The 12,472-nt window shown below is 40.2% G+C and overlaps 1 protein-coding gene across 2 annotated transcripts; it reads left to right on the top strand.

The window, feature by feature from the left end:
• Nucleotides 1-2,466: 2,466 nt before the first annotated feature.
• On the top strand, nt 2,467-6,766 carry adprh (ADP-ribosylarginine hydrolase). Of its 2 annotated transcripts, none has more exons than XM_035404036.1 (8): nt 2,467-2,899; nt 3,138-3,236; nt 3,924-4,032; nt 4,173-4,271; nt 4,557-4,662; nt 4,972-5,238; nt 6,016-6,230; nt 6,379-6,766. In XM_035404036.1, the coding sequence occupies exons 2-8, from the start codon at nt 3,153-3,155 to the stop codon at nt 6,525-6,527; spliced, it is 1,029 nt and encodes a 342-aa protein (XP_035259927.1). In that variant the 5' UTR covers nt 2,467-2,899; nt 3,138-3,152; the 3' UTR covers nt 6,528-6,766. The 2 variants fall into 2 exon arrangements, with proteins under 2 accessions (XP_035259927.1, XP_035259925.1); XM_035404034.1 differs by having other exon boundaries at nt 2,470-2,899; nt 3,122-3,236.
• The last annotated feature ends 5,706 nt before the right edge of the window (nt 6,767-12,472 follow it).

Raw genomic sequence — 12,472 nt, 5'->3', positions numbered from 1 at the left:
GCTAGGGGGACGATATGGGGCATAAAAAAGGAGAACCCAGATATGGACATAATATTAAATGAGTCTGATGCAAGTAACCATGTACTTGCATCACTTAAATTCTAAGAACTGTAAATTCTAAGAAATCCTAAGAACCGTAAAAAGAAAAAAAAGAAAGAAGCACTTCACCTGTCAGGGGGGCATCTGTCTAACCTACACTTACAATTAACACCTTTAATACACAGCCATAACTGCAGTAATGGCTGTAAAAACGCAGTAAAAACTGTGGCAGAATTGGAAACCTTGGAATTGGAAACCTTGAAGAAGATTCGTCAGCAAGTTCTGGGGGTATTGAAAGTACAATCTAAATATAAATAGCTATTAATGTATGTAATATTTCAGGCCACATTTTGCATTCAGGTTTTTCCAGCATTTTTTTCCAGAAATAAACAAACACAATGGGAGGGGCCTAAATCACTTTTCGTTATAGAATTTGCATTGCCTCCCCGTTGATATCGGATTTTAAATAATTATAGTTAATAGTCTAATTATAGATTATAGTTAAAGTTACAATCTCGAAGATTTCCGTTTCGTTCTCTTTGGCGGTACCAATGGCGAGAAGCGGTAATCGCAGGTGTGTTTTTGGACCTCACTTACCATAGATCCAACCGGATCCAACCAGTGTCGCCTGTGTGACGTCAGTCAGTTTGCACCTGTATACTATACACAACTGTAACACTATTTACTGAATAAAAAATGGTTGTTATAAAAGTAACGTTATGTACATACTCATTCGTTGTCTAACATTAGGCTAACTTAAGCTGTCTTTACACTGCCGAGCCGGGTTAAAATGCTGTAGCAGACCTGGGGTAGAATTAGTGATAATCAATTTCCACAAACGTTCTTTATCCACCTTTTGCCCGGTATGAACATCTTTTTACACTGCAGAGAAGAATTCGCGGGATTCGCTGTGGTTCGTGGAATTGTGTATCTCGTGCACAATAAGCAGTCTTTTTCGTGAATGATTGTTGTGACATTTTTGAAACAACTGCCTTGCAAAATGTTACCCCTGGTGTTTCTGGTTTTGCTAGCTAAACTGTTCGAGAATAAAGCTGAGCTGGGTGTTAAAATAGCAATCAGGACAAGAAGAATAAAACAAAAACATAGGAGATTTCATCAAAAAATGGCATCAAGGCTGAAGGAACATGTGAGGAAGCGTAATAAAATAATAACAATGATAATCCATACTGCCGTATTCTTTTATTTCGTTTTCTGACATCTTTACACAGAAATCACACCCAGCTCTGCTCCACCTATACCCCGGCTTTATTCCGAGCATTATAATGATGAACTTGATGGCAATGTAAATAACAGTAACGTTAAGGCGAGTTCAGATCAATGATTGGCAACGAGAGGAAACGGTTTTAGAATGTTGCAGAGAAAATTGCAGCGGTGGGAACTGGTTCGTAGCAGAGCCGTTGCCTGCCCTGGGGTCTCAAAAGACTCACCTTGTCAAATCGCCTAGTGCAGTTTTAGAACGTTTACAATCAGACGTCTTGGAATTTTGTAAGTTGCATCCAGTCTCGTTGCGAATCATTGATCTGAACTGGCCTTTATTTAGCTACGTTGCAACGTTGAAACAAGGTAGCATTGCATTCGAGAGACGGTTTGCGAGGTCGGTACCGGTCGGTAGCGTTAGCTAGCGTTTTTTCTAATTGTTAGCTGACATTAGATTGTGTTAATTACATTAGCTAGCTAGCTAGCTAACGCAACGTTACCTGATATGAGAGATGGATACTGTGCGCAACGTTGTCTGAACTGTAATGTTGTCTTTCTTGACATGGTCCGGTAGCTAGCGTTAGCTGTGCAAATAGCTATGTAATTTATTAACGTTATATTGTCATCAAATGTAATACGAAATCTACATCAACAAATAATGACCTCTCATGTTACACAAAAACCCCCCTCTCTGTTATTGTAACGCTAGCAGACACCGGGAAAAAAAAGTACGCCGCTCACACACAACTGAGTTGAAGAGCCAGCCTGTTGCGTTAGCTCCGCCTACCCTCCCTGGCGGACCAACCACTGATGGGAGATGGAAAACGCGCCACTAACTATGCGCCGCTTGTGATTTTTTCCCGGGAATGTCGCCACAGACACACAGTTCTTTAATAATAATAATAATAATAATAATAATAATAATAATAATAATAATAATAGGCTCAATCACCATTGTGTTACCTAATTCGGCGATAGACTTAACAGACATTTATTTTTATGAAAATCTTCGAGATTATTACTTTAAAATAATATTATCTGCGTAATGTATAACCGCGTTATATTATTAAAACTTCGAAAGTTCTCAAATATTTTTAAAAAAATCATGAATAAATTATTATAATCAGCAGCCTAAGCTACTTATTAAAGTAACCGTTCAATCTTGTCATTCTTTAAATTTGCCATTAATGATTTGAAAATAAGTCCTGCAAATATTTTTATTAACACTAGTTTTAATGTAAGCGTAAGGTTCTGACGCGTAATTTAAGAAGGCGAATGTTTGGAGCAAACATTTCAATACCGGTAGGCGTCTTGGAGTGACAGTGGATACGCTAGCCAGCCCAGGCTAAAATTGGGACAGTTGGAACTGGGAACAGGCAGTTTGCTGACTAGGCGAAAAATCCAGTATCGCGAATTAACTAATCGAAAAGCCTGGATCATACCACCTGGATATCAATAAAGACTTCTTAGTGAAATAGTGGCTGCATATTTTAACTGTCCGTGATTAAATACAGTTATTTACAAATAGACAAACAAAGAAAGGGGCCGTGGTCTCTAGAAGTTTTATGAAGCCACGCTGCCAGCTAGCGGTGTTGCCTGGGTCAGAAGTTACACTCGAGGGGAGCAGAGCAGCGATGGACCGGTGAGAAGCAACTGCAATTTCTTGTTCATTTATACGAACCATGCAATAAAATGACACTGCTTTGTTGTCATGGTCAAAGCAGTTGTATATTTCATGTAAAGAGATTTGGCGTTGCACTGCTGCAGTGCATTACGCCAGTTCCACAATGTTTTGCATGTGCTTAATGTCTTAACGTATCCCAGTACTGACCAAACAAATCTGTGCTTTTTAAACCTTGTTCAGTTCTCACTCTCTCCAGCATTATAAGGCAGCCATGTTGCTGAGTGGGGTTGGTGATGCTTTGGGTTACCGGAACCAGTTGTGGGAGTACAACGAATCAGGGCCAGCGATTCATAAGGTATGTGCACGGAACTGTGCAACATTCTGTTAAATAAAAAAGGCCGCTCAAATAAGGGTCAAATTAAACGAACAATTTGATGCAACTGAGAACATGACGGTGTTTTCTGCAGTCACAAAGGTTATAGATTTCCTGAATTCTGATGTCTAAAAAATTTCTTCAGAAAACAAACAGAATAAAGTACATCTGATACATAGATCAATTTGTTTAAATTATGAAGTAGAAATGTGAACGGTGCACATGAAAAGACATTGGATAATTAAATCTACATTAACATTAACTCACAAAAGCTTGACAGTTACACTGAATGTTATCAATGTTTTTGGTATTTTTAAATATGTCACATAAAACCAAAACAATATTCTTGCATGCATTGTATCTCCACCTGGGATTGACCTGGCCTGAAGATCACAGACCTATGAATGTTGCACATAAAATGCATTCATAGAACTCCAAGCATCATTAAGTGTTTATGAATGACAGTGGTAAATTTATGTTTTTTGCTGCGTGTGATTAAGTTTATATGATGAGCCCATCACTGCTATGAGAGCTAATGCTTTTGCTGAGAGCTGGGAGTAGAGCCCCTGTCAATGCATTTCAATCACATGCGCAATTTAAGCCCTGCTGCTCTCCATTTAAAAAATGGTACTAATAATATAGTGATGATAATAGCATTCATATTCTCAGGAGCTTCAAGAGCTTGGTGGGGTTGAGAATATTGCTGTTGAACTTCCCGATTGGCCGGTTAGTGATGACACCGTTTTACACCTAGCAACTGCAGAGGCTCTTGCGACTGGTGAGTCAGAATCAACCTGTAAGTGTTTAATGTCTTCACATTTATTCACAGAGATCAGTTTGTATGGTTATACATAAACCTGCATTCAAAGTCCACCCTGCAATCCTGGATAGCCGCAGGTTTCTTGTACCATTTTTCAGGAAAGGAGGGGGAAGAGCTTTTGCACGATGTGGCGTTTCGCTACACAGAAGCAATGAAAGACATGGAGGGCAGGAAGCCAGGACCTTCAAGCATTTTAGGTAAGAAAGAATTCTGAGTTTATGCCAAGCACTGTAAGTTACAGTTCAGTGTGTACATGCTGACTATATCAGCCCTCTCCTATACTACATACACAAAGCAGACAAGATCCAATGAGAAGGATTCCTGCACACCAAACTACAGTCCTGAAAAATGTGTGAGGCCATTCATCTAAATGTACATGCCTCCGTCTTGGGAGCTAGCCACCACTTTTCACCTCTCAAGGGCCCAACTACAGATCTTGTTGTTCAGTTCGTATACACAGCATTCCTCCTCCCTTTATCCAGGGGTGTCCCAGTTGAGACCAGGATGTGAAGGTGGCTACAGGGTGCCCTATAACCCAGAGGGGACAGGTTGTGGGGCTGCCATGAGGTCTATGTGTATTGGTTTGAGGTAAGAGAAAACTTGTTTGAATGGTTTTGTGCACTTTATCTATGTTCTATTTTTGTCTGACCTTTCTTCTTCTTCACACTCTCTCTCTATAGACATTGTCATCTAGACCATCTCCAATCTTTACTCTTTGTTGAAAAGAATTGTAGCCAATGGATTTTTTTCCCCTCTTGCCCTGTTAGCCATTTAAGAAACGATTTGTGGTTCTTCATGAAAACCAAAAGCACACCTCATGATACTGAAGCAACAGTACAGAGGAGTTTAAAAAGCTAATTAGTTGCTAATTGGCTTTAATTCTCTCCCACTCTGTAGGTATCCTCACCCAGACCAGCTCCAATCTCTAGTTGCTGTTGCTGTGGAAACTGGAAGGATGACCCACCCTCATCCCACTGGCTTCTTGGGTGCTGTCGCATCTGCGCTTTTCACCTCGTATGCTGTCCAACGCCGGCCAATCATGAGCTGGGGGGTGGGACTGGTGAAGGAGGCCTGCCCAGTTGCAAAGAGTTTTGTCTTGTCACAGGGCTATGCAGTGGAGGAGACAAAGAGAGACTGGGGATACTTCACTGAGAAATGGGAATGGTAAGAAAAAGGAAAGGATTGAAGATACAGGTAAAGGACGTAAAATATAAAATAAAAGTCAGATACAGCCTTAAAAAAAAGAAGTGCAGGACCTGCTATTTTAGACTGATACTTTAATTAGTGATCAGTTTGAAAGTGCATGTTGATTTTCAAAGAAAAGTATTTTTTGTTTCTTGTACTTATTTCTAGTGGTAGCAGTTGTGTTGCCTTACGTCAATCGGGCACCAGTCCTCCATGTCAGTGGTGCCCAATCATGTGCCATGGAGGGCAGAGAATATGCAGGGTTTCATTCCAGTCAATTCCTACACCTGCTGATTTCACTAATTAACTGACCTTTCACCAGAGTGGAGGGAACCAATGAGTGAAATCAGCAGGTGAATTGATTGGCTGGAATGAGAACCTGCATACTCTTGGCCCTCCATGACACATGATTGGGCACCATTGCTTCATGAGCGCAAAGCATGCTCATGAGCCTCACCACATCTCAACCATATACTCTCCTTAACACTGCGGAAGGAGTGTCTGTCAGTCACATATAATTTATGCATCATTTGCATTGTTATAATAGCCAGATAACTGACTAAGGGGTGGACCTTATGGGCTCAGCCCATGGATCAAGTGATCAAAGGCATATTCCATTTAAGGCCGTATGTTGTGTAGCAGTACCTGTATTTTCAATATCAGTTTTGTGTTAACATTAGCAATTGGACTAAAAGAAGAAACAGACGAGTACCTCTCCTGCTATCTTTCAGTCCCTCCCCTCTGTCTCTTTATCAGGTACCTTGCTGAGAGGGGTCTCTCCTCAGGGGTGGGGCCTGTATCCTGGCCACATCCCTATGGGCCAGCCGAGAGAGACCTGGCCTACAAGAGCTTCAGCCTGTCTGGGTGGGCGGGCCGCAGCGGACACGATGCTCCTATGATTGCCCTGGACTCATTGCTGGGGGCGGGGCCTGACTGGGGAGAACTCATGAGTCGGGCAGGTTTTCATGGAGGTCCGATTTCACCTTTTCAATCTTCTGTGTTTAGCTTCTCTTTGAAATTCAAATGAAAATGACATATTGGTAAAAGCCACTAAACTCAAAATTCCTAGTTTTGCTGCTTCATGCTCCTAATCTCACTGTCTCTCCCCCGTTTCTGTAGGTGACAGCGACAGCACTGCAGTGATTGCATGCTGCTGCTGGGGTCTGCTCTATGGTACTGAGGGAGTTCCTGAGTGTAACTACCGTAACCTGGAGTACAGGAACAGGCTGGAGAGCAGTGCTGAGAAACTGTATGCACTTTCACACTGACAGAAAGGGCCTGTGGACATATCTATTAATGCACTGAGTTAAAATTAAATTTAAATAATGCACTGACTCGAATTCCATAGAATTAAAGTACAGTATTTTACTATACAATGAGATTAACAAGCTTCACTGTGCCAGATTTTATTTACTGTTAACAGTCTAATCAGTAATGGTGATATTTGATATCAGACTTAAAAGTAGAAGCCACAATAAACGTGTCCTGCCGCTTTCTGTTATCATGACATCTTTTGTTCATTGTACAATTTTGTTACATTTTTCATGCAGCATCTCTAACTTTCTAGTTCCCAACCTCTGTCTTGGGGCCCTGTGTATACTGGTTTTCGTTCCAACCACAGTTGCTATCCCAGAATTTTAACAGGTTGTAAATTTTTCTTAATTTGGTGTTTTTCCTGTTTAGAGGGATTATTTGCCCTCAAGCCATATTATGTCAGAAATAGCTATGCATGCCATTTACAAAAAACATCCCACAATGTTCACATTGTGATTATTGTGCTATATTGCAAACAACTGCATTAAACATTTTTAACTGATCAAATTAAAGACTGGGGTGAATCAAAAGGCTATGTTTAAATTCCTTCATAATGTTTTCTTTAAACATATTAACACAATGCAGGTTTGGCTCATTATCCTTTGTTTTGCCTTCAAATTCTGCATTATCTGCCAAATGGTTAGTTTAGTGGCCATGTGTCCTCACTTTTACCAGGAGTCTATTGATTTTTTTCTTTTAATGAAATTGCAGTATAGCACAATAAGCACATTGTAGGGATGGGACATTTCTTCTATATGGCATGTATCTCTATTTCTGACATAATGTGGCTTAGGGTAAACAATCCCTCTAATGCGAAAAGCACCTAATTGAAAAAAATTAGCAGCTTGTTACTGGGCTTGTAATTGTGGTTCAAACAAAAATCAGCATACACAGGAGGGCCACAGGACTGAGGCTGGGACCCAGCGAGAGGTCTATGGGTGCATATTGCATACAAATGATGGAAAAAAAGAACACATTTGTTTGAGCACTCAAATAAGACTTATTAATCAAGCAAATGGATTGTAAATTTCAAACTGAATTTGCTTTTGAAAACAGCAATATCCAGTGACGTTTAGTTTGTTCTTAACCAGGTCTTGGAATTCTTTGGACCTTGCTCTCCTCGTGTGGAGTGCACAAACCTTTTTTTTTTTACACTATTCAGGGCCGCATGTTAAAATGTTTGTAAGGCAGACAACCCACACACCATATTTTGATCGTCTCGGTCTCGACTGCATTTTTATTCGGTCTTGTCGCGGTCTCGGAGAGAGAGGACTCGGAATTTTAGGTCGAGACCGGCCGAGACCACAACTACAGTGACAATAGACAAAATGTGCTGTTGTGGCTGTGTCATGCCAATTTTTATCTGGGCTGCAAAAATGGTCCGGGTGACGCAATGACATTCTAAAACAGCTGTTATATCCATTGTGACGTAGTTAACGTTTCGTTACAGCATCCGTTTCTGTTGCGATAAAGATTCTAAGACAACTCAGCAATTTCTCTCGTTTAACAGGTTATTTTCCAGCCTGAAATGCAGTCCTATTAGTAAACGGCTGCACATGTGATCTAACTTTCAAGTAGTTGGCTACCTCCCTGGATATGAAGTAAATGTTTTTACCAATAAATAATAATAATAATAATAATAATAATAATAAATGCAATTTCATCAACGAAAATAGCTATACAAAAAAGGCAAAATAAATGTTGTGGTCGCGATCGCCGTTGTAGACGTCAGAAGTAAATGTCACTGACTTAAAAAAATAAATAAATAAATAAAAGTTGTCTCTCTCTTTTCCAGCGGAATAAACATCCCAAAGTGAAGCACAACATTACCTACTGATCGTGGATAAGATCGCTGTGGGGTTGCTTTCCATAGAGGATTTCAGCTGCATATTCCCGTATTACTGAAAATGCTGTAGAGGTGGCTAGGTATAATAAGTACATACCGTGAGTGAGTGCTGTGTGCGTTGTGTTGATGGTGGTAGCGTAGCGCTGGCTAGCGCTAGAAGCTAGCTAATTGCTAAATAGTCTACTTAGCTACACCACTATATCAATACATATTATATGTATTGATATAGTGGTGTAGATTTTGGGGGGACGCAGGGGATATGTCCCCCTCAATATTTAGAACACGTGCATTTGTCCCCACAATACAAAATATGAAAGAAGCATTTCTCAGTGGCCCACGAGGTCATTTATCAATGTCACTTAAAATTTCCAAAACCATATTTGATTTGAACCCTCTGAAGATGAGCGTATCGCCGTCTTCTGGAGGGTCTAACGAGCTCAGTTTTAACGCTAGAGAGAATATATGGGTATCATATGAAACTAGAGACCTAGAGACATTTTGACGAGGAAAAAAATCGATGAGCTGCAATTTAAGTATCGTCATTTATATACTGAACCACAGAATCACCATAAAGTCACAATTTGGGTCTACAAATACGCAGCACAAAAACAAGCGCGCATACACTATACTCTGCCCCCGACATAAAATACATTTTTCAAAGTGGCCTTCCTGCCAATAAAGTTGAGCATCCTGTTATACATTATGATTAAGATTGCTCTTTTGATGTGATTGATGTTCATATTACCAACAATCATATAGATTCTTCCTGCCTGTATTTCAGGTTCTTGGAGTACAAGGCAGGGCAAGGGACAGATGTCACACAGCCAACTGAAACAAATTTAATCTAGTAAAATCTGTATTTTGGTTGATTAGAGACTCATCTTTCAACAGTGTTGAGGAAACTACTCTAAAACTAGTTTACCAAACTAAGAGCTACTTCACAATGGAAAAATAGTTAAACTAAATCTAAATCTTTTCACTTAGGCAAGCACCATTATAGACATTGTGCTAAAATATTTTTGTTAAATTGTTCTTACATTCTGTTCTATTGTTAAATTATTTTTTATTTTTTACTGCAGGCCAATGGTAAACAAATTTAAATTTCAAATAAATATATATGTTTAATATAACTACTATAAACGAATGTTTCTGTTTATTAACAGCATACTCTCACATACAGATCCAGGGTTCCTCACCCCCCCCCCCCCCCCCCCCCCCCCCCCCTCGGTCTTGGTCTTGGTCTTGGTCTCGGTCTCGCCCCCCTTCGGTCTTGGTCTTGGTCTCACCCCCCTTCGGTCTTGGTCTTGGTCTCACCCCCCTTCGGTCTTGGTCTTGGTCTCACCCCCCTTCGGTCTTGGTCTCGGTCTCGCCCCCCTTCGGTCTTGGTCTTGGTCTCACCCCCCTTCGGTCTTGGTCTTGGTCTCACCCCCCTTCGGTCTTGGTCTTGGTCTCACCCCCCTTCGGTCTTGGTCTTGGTCTTGGTCTCACCCCCCTTCGGTCTTGGTCTTGGTCTCACCTCCTTTCGGGCTTGGTCTTGACTCGGTCTCGGATTAGGTGGTCTCGACTACAGCACTAGTATGTAGTGTGTTCTATGGAAGTTTACTGCTGCATAGTGATTAACTCACAGTACAATATATTGGCTTTTATGGCGTGGATACATTACAATTTCAGGGATAACAATGGCAGTAGGCATTCATGGGAATTTAAACATCATATTAAAGCTAAATAAATGGCCACAATTAAGATTTGAACTTGAATTCCTTTGCTTCAATGTCCCATACAACTCTCCCTGTTGATTGCGACTCTGATATTCATTACATATAAACAAATGTGTGTCTGATATGGATTTAGTTAAGCTAGAATTTTTCTTGATTTGAATTTATGGCCCGTAGCCAACTGAATTACATGGATATGTCAGAGAACTGGAGTCATCATTTTTATGCACTTTTCCTATTCCAACTATCAATCACTATGCATTATGTGGTAAACATTCGCCAATCCCAAACAGTTAATCTGTATTTTATGGATATGGAAGTATTATGCTAATAAAAACTGATACTCTAACTTGCTAACTAAACAGATTATTTTTTATGTCAACATTTGTGCGTATAAATACTGAGTGATTGTACACTTACTGGTCGCTTGACTTAATAAAACCAATCACTTTTATAAAATCATTAGAAATTGTAGGTCTCCATCATCTCCATATCCGTGACAATCAGTATGGGTAAAATTCTGTCTTCCCACAAAGGACATAATTTACACTTTGAGTGTCACCTTTAGACTGAAATAGGATTTACATCCTCAACCTGTTGCACCTACTTTTCCTTCTGAAGTATGTCTTAGAAAACTGAAAGTTGGGTTGCTTTTTTGAAGAATTGGTGCACTGAGGCATAGAGCATGTCCTCTTGCTGCACAATTCTATCATTGTTAGAACTACACAGGAAGTGACTTGGCCCCACATCTGCTCGGGAGTTTATTTATTATTTGAGTGCTTTCTTTACTTGCTGGTTTTTTGTGAGTTCAGGTTCAGTCTTGCCCAATTTTTTTATTTCCTGTTTGCCTGTACAACTTCTTTGTGACAGTGTAAAACTCTGTAAAACACTATACAAATGTAATTTAATTGAGTATAGTGTTTCACAGCAGTGCATAACCAGAACAATGACAATGCGTTCTAGTTCTAATGATGCTATGCTAATAATAACAGGTGTTCAGGTGAGATGGGCCAAGATTTAAAGAATGCTGCGTTACTATTTTGGAAAAGCTAGGCTAGCGCAGTTCTGACTTACAGCAGCAGTCATAAGAGTTGTCTTTAGTGAGTGAGTTGAGTAAACGGAGAGAGAAGAGAGACAGTCCGCTCGTTGGCTGTGTTCATGATACTAGTGTTTATTTTGGGATGTAAAGAAACTAGAGACTGTTGAATATCAGTCCATTGTGAAGGTTTGCAACAATCCCACAAAATCACAAATTATACAATATCAATAAGCAAGTATTGATGAATGCATCTTTGGGCTGTTTGGCAAATACTTACTCAAGTTTCACTTTTAGTCTCAGTCTGTGAAACCAGTGAATTACTGTTTATCATCCACCCACTAGTGAGAAATGCAACTGAAGCACTGCGGTCTCCTAAGCACCTCTATTGCCTCACGCATAAAATTGAAATCCTTGCAATATAGGTCTCTGCATTAGGCCGAAAAGCCTACCTTTGTCTGCGTTTGTAAGAAATGCTCTCCCTACGTCTGCCATTGTTCGAGACGTGTTTGTGTTTTAGTGAGTTAGCCGTTCAGGCACATTTCTGACTGTCCTCGTTTGCTAAAATGTTATACAAATATTGTATATGCTTTTTTCAGTTTGAAGGAATATAAATGAACATTTCCTCTCGTTGGGCTGGTTTCCTGTTTAGGAAGAAAGCGGGTGAGGTAAAGATGTTGTTAGAGATACCGAGTGCATCGCAGCACCACTTTATTGCCACACAACGAAGTGGAGTTGAATATGTTATTCTTAGTAGGTCAATGTGGTTTGTCCACGCTGACCAACAAATAGTGCTCCTCAAACTAGCGCAACATTGCAACAACAGCACATAATTATTCTGTCTACAAGTGAGTGGGCTTTTCCCCACAACTGTGTTGCTTGGTAAAAACCATGCTCACATATTGTAGTCACTGGGGCATTTTAATTAATCACAAACTGTATGAAACTGTATATAGTTTAAAATGGTGCTTTATCAGCAGGGGGGTTGTAGTGCGAGAAATAGTGGAACTGATTACCCAGCGCTCAAAGGCGGGGGGGGGGGGGTGTTGGGCAGGGGGGGTGGTATTGGGGTGCCTTAAAAGGCCTGGACTAAAAAGTTTGTTTTGGGAAGGGGGCCCACAGAGACTGAATTTACACAGTGCCCACAATTTTGTGGTGCACCCCTGTTTGTTACAAAGCTCATTGGTTAATATTCTTATCCTGATATTCCAAGCTGAAACTAATTAAATTGAGTGTATGAGTTAAGTAATTCCCTAATATATGAGTTATGTAGGGCATAACTTGTAAAGAGAGAAAGGGAGA

This window comes from Anguilla anguilla, chromosome 2 (genome assembly GCF_013347855.1).
Source record: "Anguilla anguilla isolate fAngAng1 chromosome 2, fAngAng1.pri, whole genome shotgun sequence".
Taxonomy (NCBI): Eukaryota; Metazoa; Chordata; class Actinopteri; order Anguilliformes; family Anguillidae; genus Anguilla; species Anguilla anguilla.
This window is presented reverse-complemented; position numbering and strand designations above follow the sequence as displayed.